This window comes from Drosophila miranda, chromosome 2 (assembly GCF_003369915.1).
Source record: "Drosophila miranda strain MSH22 chromosome 2, D.miranda_PacBio2.1, whole genome shotgun sequence".
Taxonomy (NCBI): Eukaryota; Metazoa; Arthropoda; class Insecta; order Diptera; family Drosophilidae; genus Drosophila; species Drosophila miranda.
The window spans coordinates 19,071,382-19,095,289 of NC_046675.1; the positions used below are offsets into that span (position 1 = coordinate 19,071,382).

Here is a 23,908-nt window from a genome sequence, read left to right on the forward strand (position 1 = left end):
GCTCTCCTCCGGCAGACGCCGCTAATATTGATCGACACGACAAAGAGAGCGTGCGAGAGAGACAGAAAATCAGTCTGAGAGTGACGTCGGGCGCTGCGTAGTCACTGCAAATTGATTTGACTCCTAGAATCACATATTTTTTTGATAGAGTAATGGTCACTACTCCCTACTCATCGGACTCATTTTTTTTTCAGAAATAAAACTTTACGAAACTTTTTCAATCGGCTGCACATTTGCGTGAGCCTGATCTCATGCCTGATCTGATTCTGGGCTTAGCTGTTCTGTGTATTTCTTTCGGTCCGCGGATCCCCATGATTCTTTTTTTTGCCCTTGACCAGGGTTCAAGGGCATGGCCTGGTTTGGGATACTGGCAGGGTGTGTGGATGGGATGAGATCGGAAATCTTCTCTCAAAACGGAGTCGAAGAGCACTATGCTTCTATGGTGTTTTGGCTCTCTCTCTTAAATTGTCAATGTGTCCCTAGTCGTTTCGAAAAACGCATAGCTCGCTGCAGAAATGTAAGCTTGCGGTATTTTTTCCATTGACGACGAAGCTTCGTTATATGATGTTTTGAGCGACTATACATTCTGGAATTTTATAAGTAATGGCGACTTTTGCTGCAAATCCCCATTCCAAAGTCCAGGCGATTTGTATTTGGTGGCAGTCGAAGCCATTGCGTTATCCAATCGACCATTGACACATTGTATTTAAACCATTCTCTACTGCTAATACCGATAAACATGCTAAGCGGATAAAAGATTTTAAAAGAAACTAATATTTTTAAAATTGTTTCGCATTCAGTAAATGCAGTAAATTCAGACTGTTTATCTATTTACTCTTAATTAGAATTCAAAACAAATGTATTAAATTGGAATTTAAGGTAATATATTGATTTGTTTTGCTTAATTTAGATGTATGAGTAATCTTATATGAGTATCCTTATGGATAATTTCAACAGGTTCTCAAAGAACCTGGCAGCCGTCTCTACGTAACGTTCTTATATGAGTTATTAACAATCATGAATATCCTCGTATGCATGAAATTTTATTTAACATTCTTAATGTAATTTGTTTAATAACTATGAATTTTAATAGCTTATAGATAATGATCCCATTTGTCCAATACATCGTCCCCCCTCTTCATCAAAGGTGGCCAAAGTCAATCGAGAAAGCTTATTGCATAACACTCCATTTCCATTACTTTGAATAGGATTTGGCTCTGAAAATAAAAATTGAATTTGATATTTGGCATATGTTTTGTATATAATCAAGAAAAATTAGAATACCAGTAGCAAAACTATATTGCCCAAAGATCAATCCACTATCAATTCCACTAGGTAAATTGTTTTTAAAGGTAAAAACTTTCAGCTATGGGAAACTGTTTTCTACATTTTGGTCCGATCTGATATATGATTTTTTCATAAGATATAAATTGATATGAATAGAAAATGTGATATCTCACAAGACTCTGGTGGCTCCGGCTATCAATAAGGACGAACAGACAGACACGGCCATATCGAATCGATAAAGAATATATATTTACATACCTTACATATATACATCTATGTATATCTACACGTACCTAATATAACTCAATACCCCAAAATATCGCCTATTCCTATATTCATTTCTCTGGAACTTTGTTGAATAGTTGTATACTTGGGAGCGACTTTGTGCAAGACCTTGTATCATGATCCGTATTTCTAATAGGAAATGATAATATAAATGAGGAAAAAGTCCGAAAAACTGAACTTTGGCTAATTTTAAGATGTTTTCACATAAAATATGCAATATTGTTCCTCAGTTTTCAAGCTACTTGCAGAAATACTTCAAAACAGAATTATCTCATTTCTTGTGAAAAAATATCTAAAAAAAATAGTTGAATAGTTTCTTACCTATATATTCTTAATCTGAATGATTAGTCCGTCTGTCTGTTTCTATTCAAACTAGTCTCTCAGCTTTAAAGCTATCCCAACAAAATGTTTCACACAAACGGATCGGCGAACCAAAGAAAATTCATATATACATACATATATACATGTTTACGTATGCTCGATAACAGATATTAAAATTTTGACCAGAATATCACATAACTGCCATACGAACATCAAATGGAAAAATGTATTTGAAAAAAACATTTTTTTACTGAATATTCAAACCAAGAGTTAAGAAGCCTTTTTTCATAGATATTTATACATCAAACTTAAAATATGACATATGAACGAGTTGCAAACAAGCTTATGAACGACGCCAATCTTTCTTGTTTTACATTGAAATATTCTTACCATCGTGAAATGGCTCTGTTAAGTTTCCCTCTTGTTTTTTATTCCTTATTTGATCCGTAAAATGTGAAATGAGTGCATCAATCATGGCTGCTTGCTTTGAGAACACCTGCACAAGTTTCGATACTTGTATTCCGTTTTCGACAGCATCAAACTGAATAGTGATATATATTAATATGAATGTTCTTATAATTTATAATTAGGGAAAAGCTGTGTACCTGCAAAAATATGCAAGTGAGACATTCCGTATCATCACTTGCACTTGGTTTCGCATAATCCCAAGATAAGTCCTCATATCGCAGACCCAACAATAATGTCTATAAGATAAAACATTTCGAATTAATATTAGTTATAGTCAGCCCTCATTGACGGTTCGACTTTTCCTTGTTCTTTAATTTCTTACTAGTTTACTTACACTTTCGTATGCGTCTATTATATAAACTCCTCTTTCATTAACAGCAATCAGAACCTTCATATCTTTTTGGTTGACCAACGCCATAATACCCCTTACAGGTTGCTCCATTTGTCCGTGGAAAAATGCAGCCCTGCGAAAAATGTTTATCTTTTAGTGAAGCTGCGAGTCTGATTCAATCCAGTAAAATACGAAATCACGTACATATGTTAGTAGGCAGAATACCACAAGATCAATAAACCAATGCTTTAATATACTTCAATTATAATTTCACCATTTTTGCGAAACACCTAAACTTTGTTTAGGAGATATACTGAAAACTCTTTTGCAATATGAGAACGCTAAGGTATACTAAAAGCTTAGGCAAGGTGGGATATGACTAGAGTCCGAAAACAAAATCTGGTTACTCTATCTCTCTGTGTTAATATGTTTTGAATAAAATTGCATAGCTTTTTACACTTTAAGAACTGTAAATCATCCAAAAACTGTTATAAATATGATCTATAAATGATGACAAAGTGATGTTCGAAGTTAAAAGTTATAGTATCCAGGTTACCCATAATAGAGTACGAAAATATTTAACTTACCCATAAAATGGAAGTGCCCAGCAAAATTCTAAATATTTACGCATCAATTTTCGAGTTGTTGCTGTCTGGGGGACTCGTTTAAATTGTTCTAAAAGTTTAACCTCCGCGGAATTCTTTTGGCTAATTGGTAGCCACAACCAATTCGAACTTTTGGCAACAAGTGCTGGTAAAAACCGAGCTTGGTTCTCTCTAAAATATAAGAGTCAATTTAAGCTGAATTTTTAATGACATTTAACTTACCGAAAAAATCCTACAGTGTGGGTGTGAGAATTGTATGGCCCAAGTTCAATTCGGGCCTGAATACCACCTAACATGAGTGAATGCACTGGCTCCATAATATATCTTCCGGTCAGCACATTATTCCTTGCCTCCTCATAAAGTAGTTCCAAAATTCTATAATCCCTACAAATGATGTATAGATAATATTAGTTTATTCGGATCCTTTTAAAAATTATTAATTCAAATTACTTAATTTTTTCTTCATCTCGTTTAGAAAAGAATACATTTCGCTTTAATACAATCATAGGTTCATCGTATTTTTGATCACTTGGGCTACCGTTACTAAATTTCTGAAGCAGGTTTGGCCATGCTACACGTACAATATAAGGACAGTGATGTGCTTTTAGTTGCATTTCCAATAGAGTACTTGTCATCCACAATCCAAAAACGCTTTGTGCCAGTAATTTATTAGATATTCCTAATTCTTCGCATCCCAAGGCAGCTGCCAGCATTACCTGAGACGGACATTGGGCTGTACCCTCAATCTCCATGTGTACAGCAACTCGGGACATAAGATATACACATGTTGGAATTACCTAGAGTGTGAAAATTTAATTAATTCTGTGAATTATATTAAAAGGTGGAAAGACCAATCTCTTACGTTTTGTAAGGCACGACCCAAACTTGATGAAGGCTTTCCAGCATTTGATAAATTAGAAGTTGAACTGGTTCCCAGAACTCGTTTTGAAAGTGCAGTCATTGGTTGGGCGTCATTACCATTGTTACATTTTTGGTGTGCTTGTAAAAATGACGAATTGTTAAGCACTCCTGAAAAGTATATTAAATAAAGACATTAAATTTAGGTCGTTAAGTTTTTAGGTCGTTCTCCCACGCATACAAAAACGAGGGGGAGTCGCTGCTTGTGAGCAGGCTTTTGATGCTGATCAAGAATATACATATGTATATACTTTATGGGATCGGAAACGCTTCCTTCTGGGCGTTACTCACAGCCATTTTTCGCACAAATCTAAAATGCACCTATACTCCTTTTGAGTATCGGATATAATAATCTATTGTATTCAAGATCATTCGATCATTTTGGCTTGCGCTTCTCCAGGGAAAGCTAAAAATAAGGTAAGTTTATTGGAGCTAGAGGCCATTATTTGTAACCAAATGATATTTATATGTAAATTTGGTTAACAATGATCTGCAAATTTTTTTAAAACAAACATTTTTGTGACTAAAGAAGAATTACATTACATAATGCCAAATAAGTTTTCAATTTATAGAAATGGTTTTTTTAACTCTGCCATAGGGCCAAAAAGGAAGTACGGGTAGTAATATTCTATTCCTTAGTCGTTCAATGAAGGCACACATTCGCTTACAAACAGGCATCACCTAGCCCCACGGGAACGTCCTTATACGATGTTGGTTATTCCGCCGAACCTAACAGGCACCGAATAGGGGACGGAGACTACCTTCCTGAGGTCGATCATAAAGAGACTAGCCTGGAGAGCATCCGATGGCACTCCTGCGACAGTTGAAAGTGACGCATCGGAACTGAGGCGTAGACTTGGAGTTCTCTGCAAATCGTATATATCTTCAGCTCAGCATGGATTTATAAGGCGAAGATCAACTACCAAAAATATATTAGAGTTCACCTCTTCCATCATAGACCGTATATAATCATCGTATATAGTCCAGAACAAATTTTTTACTTTTAGCTATGCGGGTAGTTAATTAGGATGCAAGTGTTTTTGTCTTTTGGGACACTTAATGGTGAAGTCATTGCATATCAACGTCCAAAGACGTTGGATGGTTAAAAGATGGTCAGAACTAGCTACCAGATGAACCCCCAAGACTATACGTTTCTTGGTTCTCATCTACAAAAGTTACAAGCTCCGGCGGTTGGTCTAATCTTTAACCGAACAGATACTAAGATTTATGGTTTTATGTATGCACCGCCTTCATCCGTTCTTGGCCACTAAACTTTTCTATGCATAAGCGCTCTCTCTGAGTATTTGCTTCTGCAACTTCTCTCATCATTCACTTTCACTGTATAACGTGTGTTTTCCTGGTACTTTGGTTTGCTAACACTTTGTTTCGAAATAAAAACGATCGGGCATTCAGACAGCATGTATGTTCCTATCTCCTCTCGTCCGCCAGAGCGCGCACACTGGACGAGGAAGAGGTTATGTGATGGTGAGGAGAGGGAGAGGGAGAGTAGGCGCGTGGAAGGCATAGTGCCACTGCAATATCATTTTTTCCTTGTGGCTATAAGAATTATCCGATCTGATCCAGATTCGTCAATCTCTGTAATTCTGTGCTTTCGGTATCCTTAAAAATATTGTGGGTGTCCCAGATTTTCGCCATTTGTGAGGGGCGGACTCTGTGTGACCGGAGCCTGCACACAAAATTTGGTTGAACTAGGCGTCAAACAAACAGAAGCACATAGTTATATCGACTCGGCTATTTATATTGAAAACGGAAACGCTTCCTTCTGGGTGTTACACCCATCCACTTCCACCACAAATCTAATATGCCATTGATAGCCTATACTTTTTAAGTATCGGGTATAAAAATAATGAAAAATAGAGTTTTTTGGGAGAAGAATAACTGCCTAGAGCACAATATTAAGAACGAAATTTGAATCGAACACAATTCTTACCTGAGGGGCTTCGAACATCTGGCATAGGACAAAGAGCACTTGCATTATTGAGTATATTAGCTCCCATGTCAGTTAGCCCACTATGACAGGGACCATGAGATGATGAAGTCATCGCTGAAGCTAGCTGCGCTGATTGCAAACATTCTGTTTCATTTTTTCCTGTGCTTACAACACTTGATACACTTGCAGATGATGCAAATGAACCTCCTATAGCTGTTTGAATTTGAGCTGTAGTCACCACACGATGCACTGTGTACATAATAGGAGGAGCAGGCACATTGACAGAGCCCAAGGACGTTGATGCTTGCGACATTCCCTGCTCGCACATTGCTACACTTGGCTTATTTTGATGACTCTCTGTTGAAGGCGGAAGCAGCCCACAACTATCAAAGTCATTAATTGGGTTTGCTGTCGACGTCGAGAGTGGTGGCAATTGATGAATAGGTTGAGTATGACTTAGGTGATGATTTTGTGCTAAAGCATGCTGTATGTGGAGGCAGTTGGGCTGTTGTGGCTGCTGATTTTGATGATGGGTTATTGTTGACCCGGTGTTTAAGTGTCCAGCATTGTTAGTATTGTAGTAGTTATCACGACACTTAAAATCCGTACTGTTATAATATAAATGCGATCTGGAAAATACAGTTATGATTCAAGATTATGAAATTGTTCTTTTACAGCGTACTTACTCATAGTCCTGAGAAGAAAGCTTTTTTCTGTTATACTGTAATGTTCCCAACGGAACTGTCATTATATTAATATAATTTCCAGCGTTAGCAGCGTTCTTGTTACATTGGCCACCATTGTTGCAGCCAGACCCAAAGGGACTTCCCATGCTGCTATTTCCACTAAGTGATTTATTGTGATTGTTTGCATTTCGTTGTGTATCCTTGAAGTTATAACCAGATTGCGATTGATAAGGGCTGCATGCTGTATATTCCTGTCCAGAATTCATTCCATAATTGATTTTGTTTGATGAATTATGTGGAATTGCCGAAGTGGATGGATCCTGCTGCATAGCACTCCGGCAGTAATAATGATTCGGCTCCATATTCTTATAATATAAAGAATATTATGTATATTTATTATATATTATTATTTCCCTTCGGTTAAAACTAATTTAAATTCTTCGTCAGCCGATTCTTTGCACTCTTTGAGTGGAGCCGGTATGCCCCACTGTTGATTTTGAACAACGGGTAAGTATGTGCCGGTATACAGTATGCGCATATTCTGCTCGTATTTTAGATGTATGATATAGTCGTCCGATTTTTGGTAAAATTTTACAAAGAAAAATGAAAAACAAGATGTCGAAAAAGTTTAATAAAATAGATATAAGATGATGACTATTGCCCCTTATATATCAAGAAGGTTGTGCGCCGTCATTACTGCCAAACTACATCAAAACATGAGGAACTTTGCATTGAAGCAAACCGAAGCACCGAAAGACATGGCTATAGCGACTCGATAGTTATTCCTTATCAAGAATATTCCTTTTAGTATTAGAGCTGCGTATTTTGTGCGTTTCAACCATCGCTTTAAGTTCAAATGCAATGAAATAATAAACAAGAGTGACAGAAAGGAATTTGTTCATGAATCCCAATCAAATTAAATTCGAAGATGTGCCTGTATTCCAACAGACTTGAGTTGAACTAACTGAATGCTGAAAATCAGGCGATGTGAGTGATATGGTAACAACGGTAACAATTACAGTGTGAAAGTAAAATTTGGGTTGACTTGCTGTTTGAAAACATCGTTTTGGCTGATCAAGAATATACTTATGGGGCCGGAAACGCTTTCGTCTGGCTATTACATTCATTTCGACGAACTTAATATGCTCCTTTAAAATGTGAGTACGGGTTTAGATATAATTTGCATCATTAGATCATTTAATCTATCCCAAAATATAGTTTCGTTAATATGGAAAAGAAATTGACTTTTGGAACTTGTATAATCAAACCAAACTTTATCAAATGCAGTTCTATGTACTTTTGCAATCGGTTCGGTTCAAAAAACGCCAAAACATACGTACTACGGAGCTAACTTATCTGTAAAGTTTACGGCTAGTTCAGATAAAATTTAAATAAAGGCCGGTTTATTAATCCTCATTAATTCAGGCGTCCTATTTTATCACAAATAGCTACCCACTATATTTATATATATATATTCCATTATTGCCTAATATAATATACAAAAACAACTTATAAAAAACACAATATTAGTGGACATGGGACTGTCGGTGGGAAGGCCAACCTAACACGGGGCGCGTTATTCGGTACGGCCGCATATATATTTACATATGTGTTTGTGTGTGTACATACATTGGTGTTTGGATTTTTACTAAAAAATTAGGTATTTTTTTGACCATTCAGTGTTGAAAATATTGACATGAATTTGCATGTCAATTCCGCCACTGAAAAGCGATTTAATATATTTACCAACTAAATACACATACATAAATACATATACATATACGTTTTGATGTATTTATTTGTTGTGTATGCGGAAATAGTTAAAATACCCATATGCATTTAGAATTATTTACATGTTACTACTGCGAATCGAAATAAATAATGACATGACATATGTATTTATGTGCAATCAAATCAATTCAAGCCTGCAAAAGTAAGCACACATACATACATATGTATATATATTTTTTTGCACACGCACTTTCAAATCATATACATATGTATATTAATATATACAGAGAAATCGTAACTGGGTGGAACTTTGGTGACTAAATTTTGTTGTTTATTCTGATGAACACTTTTACTGTATATTGTTACTGTAATTTACATGTTTTACGTACATAAATGGGTATCTTTGAAAACATGTGTTATATGGATTTCATTTGGAAGATACATTTTTCGCTGACTTGCGCGCTAAAGCTTCTGTAATTTTTTTTCTAAAATTTTCTTTGGAATTTGAGGCTTTATTCATGGAAGACTTTAACTGAAGAAACTAATGTGACGATGACATTAACTTTATAAGCCTTTTTATACACAAAATGCCAACTAAGGCAACTTAGCACCCAAATATCTATGTACTTATACAATTCCTGCCTTAAAGCAGACAAACGAGGTAAACAAACACATGCAAACTTCAGTCTATATTAAACGCATGCGCACAATTTTCTGTATATATGTATGTTTTTGCTTTGGTCAGAGACTGACTATCGATAATGGTGGGACTCAACAGTTACCAAAATCAATATTACCCCTCTGTATAGCTCTTTGATAATATAGATAGATAGATTTTGCTGTTGTGCTTCATGCAATATATATATTTGAAGCTATGAATATTTAAATGTCTGTTAAAAAACAGTTTTTAAAACAGACGAGCCCGTTTATTTTTTTTTTACTGTATTAACAAAGTTATATAAATATGTACATATTTTATTTTTTCAACTTTTGTAGTTGTGGAGCCGATATTTTAACTTTTCCTGGAATATTTCTGGCCAGGGACTCCTCCTTTATGCTTTTCAGTAAATCTCTTTCCCGATTATTGCAAGTCTTCTCCTTTGCAAAGATATTGAGTGCCAATTTCGCAGCTTTTCCCCGTTTTCCGGTACCTGGTGTGAGCTTCACTTTGAATCTGCAACAAAGAACAAAATTAATTGCCCATTACCGTCAGTTCGCGCACAAATTTGATTAAATATACATAAATATGTACTATAATTAAAAAGAAATGGGCCAACGTCGACAAGAAAAACTCCAGGATAACTCAGAATCAGTTCAGCGTTTGGATGAAGAGATCAAAGATCAGAGAGATCAAAGGGTTCACCTTTTAACAACATGACAACAGCCAAACCGAAATTCGCTACACCTAGTTTTTATTGCTCAAAAGCATTTAGCGTTTTTATGACACAATTCCCTTATACCGAATATGGGCAGATACTAGAACGAATCAAATTATCCAAAAGGGAGAACTAATTGGACAGTGTCAAGAGGCTACGATGGTTGTAGACTGCGAAACAAATGAATCTCAAATGAATACTTATCGTATGGAACCTGAGCCTTTAGAAAAGATTACAGATACAAAATTGGGTTCATCTACTATCAAAATCTCAAACGATAAAAGCTTCTTCCTTGTTGTTCAAATTTTTACACTTAATAAGGTAGCAGGAAGGACTACTTTGGTTAGGCATAACATTGACACTGGAACTACAGGACCAATTTGGCAGCTACCAAGTAGGGTTCCACTAGCCAAGAGGGAAGAAGCAGGAGAGTTAAATTCAGAAATGGGTCGGAATGGAATAATAAAACCGTCTATTAGCCCATGGAGTTTTATAGTGTACTACTTAAAAAATAAAGATGGCAGTACACGATTTTGCGTAGATTATCGGAAGTTAAATGATGTATTCATTCAAGAATAGACGATTCCCTGGATTCCCTATCTGTCGCGATATAGCTCCCGACCTTGGACTTACGAAGCGGCTATTGGCAAGCGGAGATGGATAACGAAGAGAAAAAACTGCGTTCAACGCTAAACGGATCGAGAAAGCTGGACTACAACTAAATCCGAAGAAATGCTCATTTCTCCAAGCAGGAAGGATTTCTCCAACTTCCTTCTACATATGCATGTACATCGAGTACTGAGTATTCTAAAATTTAATTTTTACGTAGTCTTATTCTACGATTGGTAAATTGCAAGGTTCATGCTTTCAAACCTTTGTAAAATATCGAATAACTTACTTATAGTGTTGCAATGCCTGGTATGGAGCAACGACTGGAATGGCAAAGAGTAACTCATCGCCTTCAATCGGCTGTCCAGTTAGACTGTTCAGTATATCCATGTCAGCTCCAGCAGGCATATCATCATTTTCATCCAATTCCATTTGGTTTTTAGGATTGAGAACGACAATTTTCTTAGGCTTTTCTTCTTCATTTGCGGAAACAGATTTTTCAACGTCTTTGCTAGTATTGATGCACACTTTTCCTTTCCCTGACGAGTTAAGTATCATCATACGGATTTCACGTTCCTCGTCATCTTGATTTTTATATTTTGATTTCATCTTTTTTATTTTTCCCTTCTGACCTCGCTTAACTTGGGATGAGATACTTGGTTCTGCATCTAAGGATCCTTTATCTGATAGCTTTATTTCTGGGTGGGACGATCGGGCTTTATTTTCTCTATTTTTTTTGGCATTTTGTTGCTTTTTGCGACTTGGTCCAGCTAATATAATGGATGTTTCCTCATCGGTAATTGGTTTGTCCTCTACATTTAATGAGTTTGGTTTAACTGTTATTCGACCAGTGTCATGCTCAATCTTTACTTCAGTATTGGGAAAGTCAGAGTTATCATTTCTGTGATCTTCTTCAGGTATGCTCACAACCTGCCGCGTTTCCAAATCTTCGTTAACTTCATTAAATAACATATCCGTTAAATCGTTTTGTTTGAAACTATTTTCGAAGGGAGCATCATCTATGCTTCGAACTTTACGCTCTCCCAAATGACGTGTTACAAAACTTTCTTCTAGTTTAAAAAGTAAACTAAGTCCCATCGTGAGGTGGCAAGAGGGTAAGAAGTTCTTTTTGCCTCTGATCATAAAGCTGCCCGTTGCCAAATACTCTCCCGTTGGAGCAGTTTTACTAACTTGGTCGCTGGTTACCCAATAAGAATTTGTAACAACTTTGGCATCCCAAGCAACGCTGTATGAAATGGCCATAGAACCGGCTTCTACTAAAGTTTTAGGAGGTATATCTTCTCCAGTTGTATTCCGTATAACAACGCTGGAAGCACCTTGAATTTCGGCATGCACATATATGTCTTTCGGACGCATGTATCTAAAATGTAAAGTACACTTAAAAAGTCTGTGTAGAACACTGCCCAGAATCTACTTACCTTTTCACAATCAGTTCATTTTGCTGCGCATCTCTTCCCCCAATTACTAAGAAATTTTCCGAACTTATAAACCAATAAAACTTTTCAAACCAGAACACTTTTCGTGCCTTAACTATGTTGGATATAGTTCTTACTTCTTTGAGCGTTTGTTGCGTTTTACGCTCGGCAGATTTGAGCGCCTTTTGAGAAGCATCAACAGTTTTCTGTTCTTTTTGAGCTGCTGAACGTTTTAAGTCGTAGTAGCGTCGAGCATTAGCCCACGCTGACAAAGCTAAGTCCACGTCCACAACGGTCAAATCTTCACAGTCTTTTTCGTTTTGACTAGCATATGGATCACTGAGGATCAAAGATATATGATTTATTTCTAATTTTAACTGTTTTATCGAACTAGCAACAACATCACCATTTGTCTGAGCCTCTTTAACCAGCTCATGGATATCTGGCCAAGTTAATTGACTTGCAATGGCAGACTGGACGGCCCGAATAGCATTATCTACCAAGCTTTGATTAGATGTTATTAGTTCGGCTTTCTTTTTATCATCATCTTGAACCTTAGTTAGCTCCTCCAGTCGCTTTGCATGATCCTTTTTTACATTGGAAAGCTTTTTTAAGGCTTCACGTTCCTGTTGCAGCGTTTTCATATCAATCATTTGCGATTCTTGAGTCGAATAAAACTCATCGACAGCTTCCAAAAAGGATTCGAACATTGAAAATTCATTATCTTTGAATTGAGCGAAGAGGAACGGTTGAAATTCGATATTTCTTAAAAAATATTCAATTTTTCCGTCTTCAATTGGTTTTTCCTCTTTTACATGAATAATATATCCCTTGGATTCACCATTGTTTCCATCTTTAATAAGATTCAACGCTTTCTGTAAATAAATTGAAATTATTGACTTTTATTATGACACTGAACACATTCGGTTGAGCTAGAATAAAAGGCATTTTTTGTAATGTTTTTGAAAAAATTAATAAATAGCTTTAAAAACGTGTCCTGGAAACCACAAACTTTCTTGCTTTATTAACAATGAATCAATCTATCCAAAAAAAATTGTTTCATATAAATCGGTAAGTTGATTAAAAAGATATAGCGGTTTGACTTTGGAAAATTGTTGAACCTATTCAGTTGAGCGGCACTGTATGTATGTATGTAATATTTATGTATTTATGTAATACTATGAACGAAAATGTATAATTTTAGCCAAATACAAAATGACTGCAGAGTTCTGGACTCTAGATCTAATTTCTGCCGCTTAAACTATTATCTTTTCCAGTTATTAGCTTCAACTAAAAAGTGGCGGATCGGATTTGGGGGCCGATAACGAAAACACAGGTTGCATGTCGAAAAACCAAAAGACGTCCAGGTTTCTGTGCTGCACAGAATGGGTCCACCCTCTGGAGCGTCCACCCCGAAACGCTCTACGCACAATGGTGCGGAATACTACATTGAATCCCTGCACACTCTTCACCAAAGGAGGAGGCGGTTCAAGTGGACGAGGTAAAGGAGATGCAGAAAAGCTGCAGTCACGCATCAACTTCCGTGGGAGCCACGGGAACGACTCAAATCACCAAGCGGCATCTGACGCCCACCGGAAGAGACGAATCGAGCACGACGATTAAACTGCTGAGCGACAAGATTTGGGATGGGTTGGATCTGGGGTTAATTTGTTCCTTCTGGCTTTAATAATGATCCGCTCTAAGTCAAATTCCGCAATGGTGAATACGGCCATTTTCTATGATTCTGTGCTTTTGGTACCACATATCTTCAATATTATGGATGCCATAGATTTTCGATCTTTTTGTGGCGGAAGGGGGCGTTGCTAGTACTTGATCTAGTGTGATAACACAGACGCTCTAGCACTTGCTAGAGCCCTTGCAGTTTTTTAATGAAACTAACGATTTTTTGCTTATGACTGACCTATAGAATAAATACTTTTTATGTCAGTCATTGGACCCCCTATGCCCATCGGTAAAACGCTTGGTTGTCGGTTGTTGTTAATTGTTAAGTTGAATTGTAAAAGATGGACAAGTAAGCAAAGAACAATACATACCTAGAATTATGCATTGTAAGTTAATTATATATGTATGCATTATATGTAGGTTCCTAAGCAAAACGAGCGGGAACGTTGTGAGTCGCAGCTAAGGCCGCGCGTGGAACGCCTTGAGTGGCCACTGAAAATTTATACGTTTCTTCTTGCTATAATAATAATCTTATCTGATCCAGATCGGAAGAATCGGAAATCTGGTAAATAAATTCATTCTCTATAGTAGAACTAAAATTTCACTTTAGTTTTCTCGTATCTTCAAAATTGTAGATGCCACAGATTTTCGTCCTTTGTGGGGACGGAAGGGGGCGAGCAAAATTTTGAAATACACTTGTAAATGTGCGATATCACAGGATTTCGGATACAAAATTTGGTTATAGTCATTATGGTTGTACTCATTTTGAGTATCGGGTATAAAAAGTGCAACTTGCACTGAGCCGTCTCCTCACACACACGACGAGGCCAAGACCAAAACAAGCTCGCACGTGGAAAATAAGAAGTGAGTTGGTACATCATTTTATAGCGACAGCCGCATTATTTGAATATTGTTTTAGCGTTGCTGAGGCAAAACGCAAATTTTTGTCAGCATCATTAGACAAGTGTTCCTTGCTTCAAAACAAAAATGGATCTACAAAAGCCTGATGAACCATTTAAATAGCCTCCGAAAACAGGAGAAAAAGGCTCTACATTCCAGAAACCTAGGGGCAAAACAAAACCAGTTGAATATAGATGGCTTCACGAACGAAAAAACATTACACAGTAAGCAAGACCATAACGCGGAATACGCTCATGTTCATCGTCATCGTTCATTGACTTTGGGTGTGCTGTCCAGATTCGAAAATAGCAAAAGACATTAAAATTGGTCGATCCAAGGTGCCCAAATAACACAGGAAATTGGCACAATATCCCGGAACGGGATTCGTTTTTTCACAATAGTTTAAATCAAGCTAAGTGGGGACACCAGCCTATTTCATTTAAAATTTACATGACATTCCTTGCACCTAATTAGACATAGTGTTCCAAAAGAACGCAGGTATTTAAAGAATTCCAGGAATTCTACGAAGTAAAACCTCATGCAATTTAGGGAATAGCCATGACTTCATTAAGGTTGTAGCCAACGTAATGATACCCGATGCTCAAGGAGAGTATAGGGGAATATTACATTTGTGGGGATAGTGGATGTAAAAAAGTGTAAGTCCCATAAGGAAACGTTATCGAGCCCATAAACTTTATATATTCTTGATCAGCATCAATAGCCGAGTCGATTGAGCCCTGTCTGTCTGTCCGCCCGTCTGACCGTCTGTCCGTCCCTATCAGCGCCTAGTGCTCAAAGACTATAAGAGCTAGAGCAACGACGTTTTATATCCGGACTTCTGTGATATGTCACTGCTACAAATATATTTAAAAACTTTGCCCCGCCCACTTCCGCCCCCACAAAGGGCGAAAATCTGTGGCATCCACAAATTCAAAGATACGAGAAAACTAACGCAGAATCGTAGAGGATGACTTTATGTTCTAGAGTGTAAAATCTGAACCAGATCGTATAATTATTATAGTCAGAATCAAGAAAACAATTTCATTCTTTCTCGCTCTATCTCTCTCTAACACACAGGTTTCATGGTCGGTTTTGCCAATTGCAAAATGTGAGTTCAAGGATCTCAGAACCTATAAGAGCCAGAGCAACCAAATTTGGTATCCACACTCCTGTGATATCGGACCTTGACCGTTTGATCTTAAAATTTCGCCACATCCCCTTCCGCACTTCTGTTAGATCTCACTATAAGACGTATATCTCAAAATTTCGCGCCACCCCCTTCCGCCCACACAAAGGACTAAAATCTGTTGCATCCACAATATTGCAGATTCGAGAAAACTAAAAACGCACAATCATAGAGAATGACCATATCTATCAGATTGTTGAATCTTGATCAGATCGAATCTATTTTATAGCCAAAAGCAACAAATCAATTTGCAGTGGCTACGCAGCGACTGGCCACACGCTCAGACTGATTTTCTGTGTCTCTCGCACGCACTATTTATCGTGTCGTTTAATATTTGCGGCGTCTGCCGGAGGAGAGCCACACTGACTAAGTATCGGGTATAAATGTAGAGTTGCGGTCTCCGCAGCAACTCACAACGTTCCCTGCTATACATCCGCAAAACTTTCGATATTTTTCTGCCGCTATATTTATTATCCATGATACTCCACTTTGAATTATTATTAAATCAGGCAGGCTTCGTTTTTCATTTACTTTTGCGGATTACGTTTTCCGCCAAAACGTTTCGTTTTAAGGTTCTCCAGTTTTCACATATTTTTGCTGTTTGCACCAAAACGTAAATTGTTGTTGCCCTGGCCAATTTTTTTAGAGCCAAATTAAAGTTTGGGTTAAAATAAAATTATTTATAAAGAAAGCAAAAGTTAAAATTCCCTGATATAGGTGGCAAGACTATTTTAATGCATCAATAGGTCATCTATTTTTTTCCTTTTCAAAAGGTTCGTTTCGTTGTATAAAAAGCCGTTTACCTTTCATTTCGCCAACGGAATGTGAAAACGGGAGCCCCAATTTATGTGTATTCAGAAGTAAATCGAAAAATAAGCTATTGAAAAAGCTCAACTAAACAAACATCAATCCCGCCATTCAGTAGAAAAACCCAAGTATGCTTACCTTTACAGCCATTTTTAGAGTTGGTAGATCATTTACCATGTCAAAAAACTTTACTTCCGATTTGGCATTTTGTAGGTTTCGCTTCTTTCGTTGTTTTTTTGAGTTTTGGGCCTTTTTTGAATTCTGTTCTAGCCCATCTACGTTTGAAGTGGTCCCCTGTGGCATTACACGATTTTCTAAATCATGTAAAAGAAGAACATGCTCAACGACTGCAGGGCCACAATTTAAAACCGGCATTAATATTTGTCGCAAATATTCGCCAGGAGGGGCTTTTTCCAGTAGGTCTGCTAAAAGGTCCAGCGAAAATTCGTCATCTTGATGCTTAGCACGTTCAATGGGATATTTTTCACGGACAGCAAAACGTATATTCTCCCCTTCTGTGTGTGGCCGAAGGATGTAAAGTGTTGTTAATTCAAAATCCGTCAAAATCAAATTTCCGCGATCGTATAGTTCAAGTAAAACATGATAGGCTGCATCGCCACTTCCAAATTGAAAATCTACTATTCGATCCACACCCAATTGACTAATTTTTTCCAGGCGCTTATTTTTTAGGTGTTTCCTTAACTTCATACTGAAGCCAGAAGGAGCCACATTTTTGGGCCACTCAAACTTGGTTGTGTGAAAGCGAATACCAGACTCGATCAAAAGCGTGATCTTCTGAACTGCTCCATTTCCTTGCAGGCGGACAAGGTACGTTTTGTTATCAATGTCGTATATTTGATTTACTCGCAAGCCGACCAACCTATAATAAAAAATTTAAATTAATAAAATAAAAATAAACATAACGTGTGTACGTTAGTTGTATGCCTACTTTTGAAGTTCAGCGACTCCGCAAATTATATCATAAGTACTGAAACGTGTCTTCATAGCTCCAGAAAGCGCTCAGATGTCATATGAATCGAAATATGAATTCTTCGTGAATTTAGGGATTGAATTAAGTGTATTTAATACTATTTAATTCAATAATTTTGACCAAATTCGGTCCCCCTATATGATAAATTTCCCGTAAGTAAATTTAGAACACTTTTTCTTTAATGCTATTTTACGTGTATTTAGGGATGAACCTATTTTTAATAAATATCGATAGCTGAGACAAGTAACGAAATTGATAACAAGCTAAGAATGTGTTCAATAGCAGATATAACGTGGAGTGGTAGGAATTTCGGACTGAAGTGAAACAGCTGACAATAACAATAACGAAGTTCTAGTCTGAATTCTGAAACATCACGAGTTGAAATGAAAGAATTGCCGATTTTATTGTCTATACAAGAACTAAAAATATCTGTACTCAGAACAGAAAAAAATATGTTTATTCTCCTTTTTAAATTTATTATATATTAATAATTTGAGTAACAATTACTAGAAAAGTAAATTCGTATTAATACTAGAAAAACAATCATTAGTATTTCGCGTCAAAAGAAGGAAATCAGTTATATTCAATCTTTCGCTGTAGAACAAGCAGCGCAGGCACAACAAATATGGAAGGAGACCAGCGATCAAGCGTAATAGGCATTGCACACTGAGCCCATCCCTGGGGAATGGTTGGGTTTTTTTGACAGATGTGAAACGTAGTTTCACCATCCGCCATCCGTCAAAAACAGCTGATCACAATAGCAAGTGCATTAAATGCGCGGAAGATTTATTAATTTTTGGTTCTTATAATGGATGATGAAGATGTAGCAATTATTTCGGCCGTGGTTAACAGCAAAATATGCGAACAGCCCGATAGCAGCAACAGTTCTGGTGATTTTAATCATTCAGCAGAACAGATACGATCTGCAATCGCAAAATATTGTTTATTGAGGTCGTCGATCATCTTTTCCTGCCTCATTTCATGTTCTTCCTGTGAAGTTCCTTCTGTGAATCGAGTCGCTCTTTGTCGATCTTTTGTCAGAAAAGGTGCTGGAGCTACATAATCCGTCCAGATCCAACTCGATAATGACAAAAAAAAAACTCATTATTAAAACTATGCATTTACAGAACATAGAAATATTTGTTCTTTGTTGTCAGTCGTCTGCCATTTATTCGCCACACACTTGCAACTTCAGCCTGGCAGACTCGGCCATGCCGCATTCAATCTCATCGCCAGCCTTGAATGCATCCGAGCCATTGGGCATGATTTTTGTTGTTTTTTTTTAATTTTGTCACAATCATTATTTACGTTTTCGCAGTGAATACCATTTTTTCGTTGTGAACGAAAATTATTCTGAGTTGCACTTGACAACCATCGGCTAACTATCGCATAGAAACGTGCGGTTTAGGAACATCCAAAATGGATGGTGGACTAACTGGGAAATTTTCGGAGCGGCAAAACTTTAAGGACCATCCCCGAAATGGATGGTGAATGGTCGTCAGTGTGAATAGCCTATCAGCCCGCTATTAATGTTCAATAACAGGCCGGCAAGGAAGGATATGAAGGCCGATTATATGGAATTTATAAATTTTTAATTTTATAGCGTTTTCCCACAAGGTAAATCTATGGGTAGCAATAGATATTTTTACAGATGTGAAACCGCGATACTGGCATCACCATCTACAAATCATCACAAAAACAGTTGATGACAAGAACAATATCGAAGTTTTTTTGGTGAAATAGCGCCACAAAGCAAAAAACAGGAGGAGCACCAAGAAACAAAAACGAGAGATACTCGAGCAATTGCGAGCAGCCAAGGCCAAACCAACTTGTAAACAGAGTCCAAAGAGTAACGTTTATTTTACATATATATACATATGGATAGTTTGAATATAGCCAATAAAATTGCCAATTTATTCTGTTTAATTTGTGAAATATCAAAATTCAGGCAAAAACTTTGTCATTTTTATTGTTATCAGCTGTTTTTTGATGGAGTGTAGGTATTGGGCGGTGCAAGTGGGAATCGAGGTTTCACATCTGGCGAAAAATCCTAGCGTTCTCCGTAGATGTATTGTGTGGGAGAATGCTAATAGGAACATCCTAGATGTCCAAGATTCATGCCGCCGGTGAATACTTTCGGACCATGCCAGAAATGGATGGTTGATGGTCCCCTGTGGGAATATGCTATTATGCATATTTCAGATGGATGGTAATATAACAGAAATAAGCGATTGCTAAATTTGTTGGTGAAAAAAAAATTTGTTTTTGATTTCATTCCCGCAGGTATGTATTGGCGGCGCTTCGTCTGTTCATCGTTCTCCTTAAGAGCCACAGTAAAAGCCGCCACAATGAATACCTTTATTCTTGCTCTCATAAAAAATACACTTTACCTGCAAAATAATTGACATTTCTGCTTGCATATTTTATCTTTTTGAAAATTGTTCGCTGATGTGGACATAAACAATTTTTTTAATACTATTTGTGTTAATGGAATAATCTAAAGTAAAGAAAACGTTGTACTCGGATGCCTTTAATGTTTCAATCAAAATATACCAGAACGCATGTAATAATCGGTATTATCCCCTTTCCACCAAAAATATTATGGTATTTGTCAACATGAATACGAGCGGACCGGTATCTGTTGATATACACGTACTGTTTTTTGCTAAGTGCCGTGAATTATCTCAAACTACTCGCTCAGTATTTACAGTCCCATCTGAAATTAGAGCCTCTGATTTATTAGACAAAATCGTTATACAATTTGGCCTAACGACCATACGGCATAATTTGATTATAGCTCATAACGAATCATTCATCGAAAATTTAAATGACAGTATATTTTTGAAAGACGGTGACGAATTAGCTGTAATACCGCCTCTAAGTGGAGGCTAAGCCAGTCGAAATGAACCACATTAAATTGATTGACTGCCCAATCGACGTCACTTATGCAATAAATTTAATAAGTGATCCGAGTTGCGGAGCCTCTTCAATTTTTATAGGAACCACACGGGATAGCTTTCAAGGAAAAAAAGTAAGATTTTGAACTGAAACAATTCTACACACGTGCCGTGGACATACATGTATGGTCAAGTAAATTTGTATGTAATCCAAACGTTACAGGTGGTATCATTGACATATGAAGCATACGAAAATATGGCCCTTAAAGAAATGGATAAAATATGCTTAGAACTCCGTGCAACTTGGCCCGACTTAAAACACATTTTAATATATCACCGATTAGGAACAGTTCCCGAAAACGAGGCAAGCGTAGTTATAGCGGCTTCAGCCCCACATCGTTCCGCAGCATTGAAAGCAGTTACATTTGCTATAGACCAACTAAAATCGCGTGTACCCATATGGAAAAAAGAATTATACGAAGGTAACTACGATGCTGAATGGAAAGAAAATTCCGAGTCAATCAGGCCTAGTAAGACATAAAAAATAACGTTAATCCAGATTATAAATAAAATATAAATATTATATTTCTTATTATGTAATTTACAGAGAAATCTTTAAGTAGTTTTAATTATTCTGTTTGTAAAGTCGATGAGTCGCGCGTCGTATCTCGAAATTTAGTACAAATTAGAGCTAATGACTGCGAGCTAAAAAATCGTGTAGAATGTTTTTTTAAAAGAAAGAGAGCAGAAATAAATTCCTGTAATGTAATAGACTTCAAGCAGTCAAATTTAAGCTCTAATATTAATTCCGACACAGAAGTAGACGTTTCTTGCGCTAGAACTCAAAGTACGATTTTAAAACAGGAACAGTCGAATTGTCATTTAAAAGGTGAGTATCAATTGCTAATTTTCATGTAATTAATTATTTATGTATGTACATGAATGTATATGAAATCATTTTATCGCAGTGCGGCGTGCTACAAATCGTTGTGGACCACAGCAGATGCAGTTCCGGCCCAAATACAAACATGAACTAAGTAGGCTAACGGCATCACTTGTTAGCACTAATAAAGTAGGAGAATCGTTACAAAATTCACGTTTACATTCAATTGAAACATACATGGGCTTGACCAGCAAAAACAATGAAAATATTATTAATCGTATTAAAAATGTTGAGAACAGAATTTTACTATTGGAGTCCACCTCGCCAGAATACCAGCATTTTGTAAGTAACATGATAATCCTTAACAATTTTGATGTTTCCTTATCGAACTTATTTTATTGTTTTAAGTTCGAGCAGTCGTGTATGGATCAACCGGAGGAAAAAATAAAAACAAATAAAACTTACTCCGCCAATGAGCTGCGTGTATACATCCATAGAAATAAATAAAGAATGTCCTTAAAACTTGATAAAAATAAATACAGATTTTGGATAAAATTATATTACTGCACATATTAACCCATCCATTTTGTTTTGTAAAAATATTTACCACGCCCGTGACATGTTACCCTGTTATAGTATTTTTCTTTTTTTCAGTCAACTGAAATTAGAAGCTAAGGAAGTACCAGCAATAGTAATTGATCCATTGCAATGCATTGGCAGTAATCAATGATTATAATCACTGAAGTGAGGGGCATAATAATAAAGAAAACTTTGTTAACTATAGCCACCAGACCTTTTCATTAGGATCATGCAAAGGTGAGCATTAAGGTACGATGACTGTTAAAGGAATTTAGACAGGGCAACTTTGTTGTTCTGGAACCATTTCACCGTTAAAGAGTGATTGGGGTCACTAACTTGATGGAAATCCCCTTTAATGGCATCCAAACAAATTATTCTTAGTTTCATCTTACTACAACACATTTTTCCAATTTACAAGTGAAAAATACACCTTCGCGAAATTGACTTGGTTTCTGAAATTTGTTTTCTGTTTTTATCGACATCGGGATCTCTGATGTTTCGTTCTTCCGCGTGCATGTGGTTATTTTTTGTAGTGAAGCGCAGAAAACATTTTAATATTGTGGCTATATCAGAAATTCGCCAGGTTCTGATTTCCCTTTCACAAAAGTTTTCCGACTTACTTCTGAAATAAATAAACGGCTCTTTATACAACGAAATCAATCTTAATTGCAAAAGGAAAAAACTAAATGATTTATTGATGCATTAACATAAATTTGACACCATTACCAGGGCAATTTATCTTGTACCTTCTTTATACAAATTTATTCTTAACCTATCTTCAAATTTGGCTCGGAAATAATTGGTCGTTGTAGCAACACTTTTCGTTCTCGTAAAAACAGCTGATTTAGTCCGATTAGGTTATCAGAACGTTGGCAAGAAATACATGTTTTTCGCATAACAACACAGATTGTTCCCATAACATGCGCGTAACAGAACATCTGGGTAAGGACAGCTGTTTCCCTCCAAATTAATTCAAAATGTCTGTTAAGCTATTAAGCGTTTTTAATAACTGTTGCAATATTTAATTTAAAGTCGAGAGGGTTCATAAAACTCACAATTTATTTGCACATGTAAGCCAACTTATCGCGTATGTACATATGGGTCGAACGATTGATGCGAGGATGTTACTCCAATAGCTGCAACGATTAGCTCAAGACTGCCCATCCAAGGGCTGACGGGCCAAATTGCCGGGCCCTATGCAGCAAGATTAGATGCGAGCGAGAGCGTAGGATAGTCCGAGAGCGTTAGAGCTGCTCGGGGACGCTGTTAAGCCGAGTACGAGAGATTGCGATATAAGGAGACGAAAGAATTCCGCTTGCATGCGCATATGCGGTAGCAAACGATCTTTGCAGTGGGGGCATTGGAAACGACAACACCAAAATGCATTTCCTTTGGGCCGCACCACTGGCAATAATTTAAAATATTTAAGCTGCTTGACCCGACATACTCCCCCCGCTGGAAGCCTGACTTTCAACAGCATCGTTAAGGGGCAGCAGGCACAGCTTGTTGACGGCGCGCTTGGTGATTCCAGATGACGTCTTCAGCACAGCAACTCGGGAAACGCCATCTCGTCCAGGCAAAATCTCGACCACTCTCGCCAGTGGCCACTTCATGGGAGGAAGATTCTCATCCTTGACAAGAACCAAATCTGCGACTGATAAACTAGGCTTCGCAGTGCGCCACTTTGATCGCTGCTGCAGTGATCCCAATATTGGGATCGAATTAGTCCAAGCAAAGCTCGAGGACCAGCGTGCAGATTCCGCTCATGAAAATGGGAGATTATTGCAAGAGTCAGTGGATGGCTGCTGGGCAAGATGATTGGATGACGGGCATCAAAATCCAACGAAGAGTTTTTCAGTCGACCATCTACCCTGAGAAGTCCAAACTGATCCATGAATGGCGATAACGATGCGATTGAGCTCGATGAGGAGACTGCTCCCCTTGCCCGCAGTGACTTCATGTCCTCCCATAGCTGAGT

The 23,908-nt window shown here is 37.2% G+C and overlaps 4 protein-coding genes across 5 annotated transcripts; 2 read left to right on the plus strand and 2 right to left on the minus strand.

The window, feature by feature from the left end:
- Window positions 1-862: 862 nt before the first annotated feature.
- On the minus strand, window positions 863-9,371 carry LOC108157002 (FERM domain-containing protein 8). Its single transcript, XM_033388684.1, has 11 exons — window positions 8,973-9,371; window positions 6,853-7,217; window positions 6,167-6,795; window positions 4,160-4,326; window positions 3,748-4,094; window positions 3,520-3,681; window positions 3,280-3,468; window positions 2,696-2,825; window positions 2,499-2,597; window positions 2,284-2,434; window positions 863-1,217 (listed from the first exon to the last, which is right to left on the minus strand). The coding sequence occupies exons 1-11, from the start codon at window positions 8,994-8,996 to the stop codon at window positions 1,087-1,089; spliced, it is 2,394 nt and encodes a 797-aa protein (XP_033244575.1). The 5' UTR covers window positions 8,997-9,371; the 3' UTR covers window positions 863-1,086.
- A 93-nt stretch (window positions 9,372-9,464) lies between these two features.
- On the minus strand, window positions 9,465-17,781 carry LOC108156684 (nuclear export mediator factor NEMF homolog). Its single transcript, XM_017288323.2, has 5 exons — window positions 17,530-17,781; window positions 16,719-17,460; window positions 12,008-12,879; window positions 10,858-11,949; window positions 9,465-9,757 (listed from the first exon to the last, which is right to left on the minus strand). Exons 1-5 carry the CDS (start codon window positions 17,583-17,585, stop codon window positions 9,559-9,561), a joined length of 2,961 nt encoding a protein of 986 aa, XP_017143812.1. The 5' UTR covers window positions 17,586-17,781; the 3' UTR covers window positions 9,465-9,558.
- A 2,385-nt stretch (window positions 17,782-20,166) lies between these two features.
- LOC108157143 (molybdopterin synthase sulfur carrier subunit) lies at window positions 20,167-20,482 on the plus strand. The gene has a single exon (XM_017289047.2). The coding sequence runs from the start codon at window positions 20,173-20,175 to the stop codon at window positions 20,461-20,463; it is 291 nt and encodes a 96-aa protein (XP_017144536.1). The 5' UTR covers window positions 20,167-20,172; the 3' UTR covers window positions 20,464-20,482.
- Window positions 20,451-21,927, plus strand: LOC108157142 (molybdopterin synthase catalytic subunit). 2 transcript variants are annotated; one of them, XM_017289045.2, is made up of 5 exons: window positions 20,451-20,602; window positions 20,692-20,998; window positions 21,076-21,357; window positions 21,437-21,693; window positions 21,760-21,927. In XM_017289045.2, exons 1-5 carry the CDS (start codon window positions 20,474-20,476, stop codon window positions 21,856-21,858), a joined length of 1,074 nt encoding a protein of 357 aa, XP_017144534.1. In that variant the 5' UTR covers window positions 20,451-20,473; the 3' UTR covers window positions 21,859-21,927. The 2 variants fall into 2 exon arrangements, with proteins under 2 accessions (XP_017144534.1, XP_017144535.1); XM_017289046.2 differs by having other exon boundaries at window positions 20,692-20,950.
- Window positions 21,928-23,908: the final 1,981 nt, after the last annotated feature.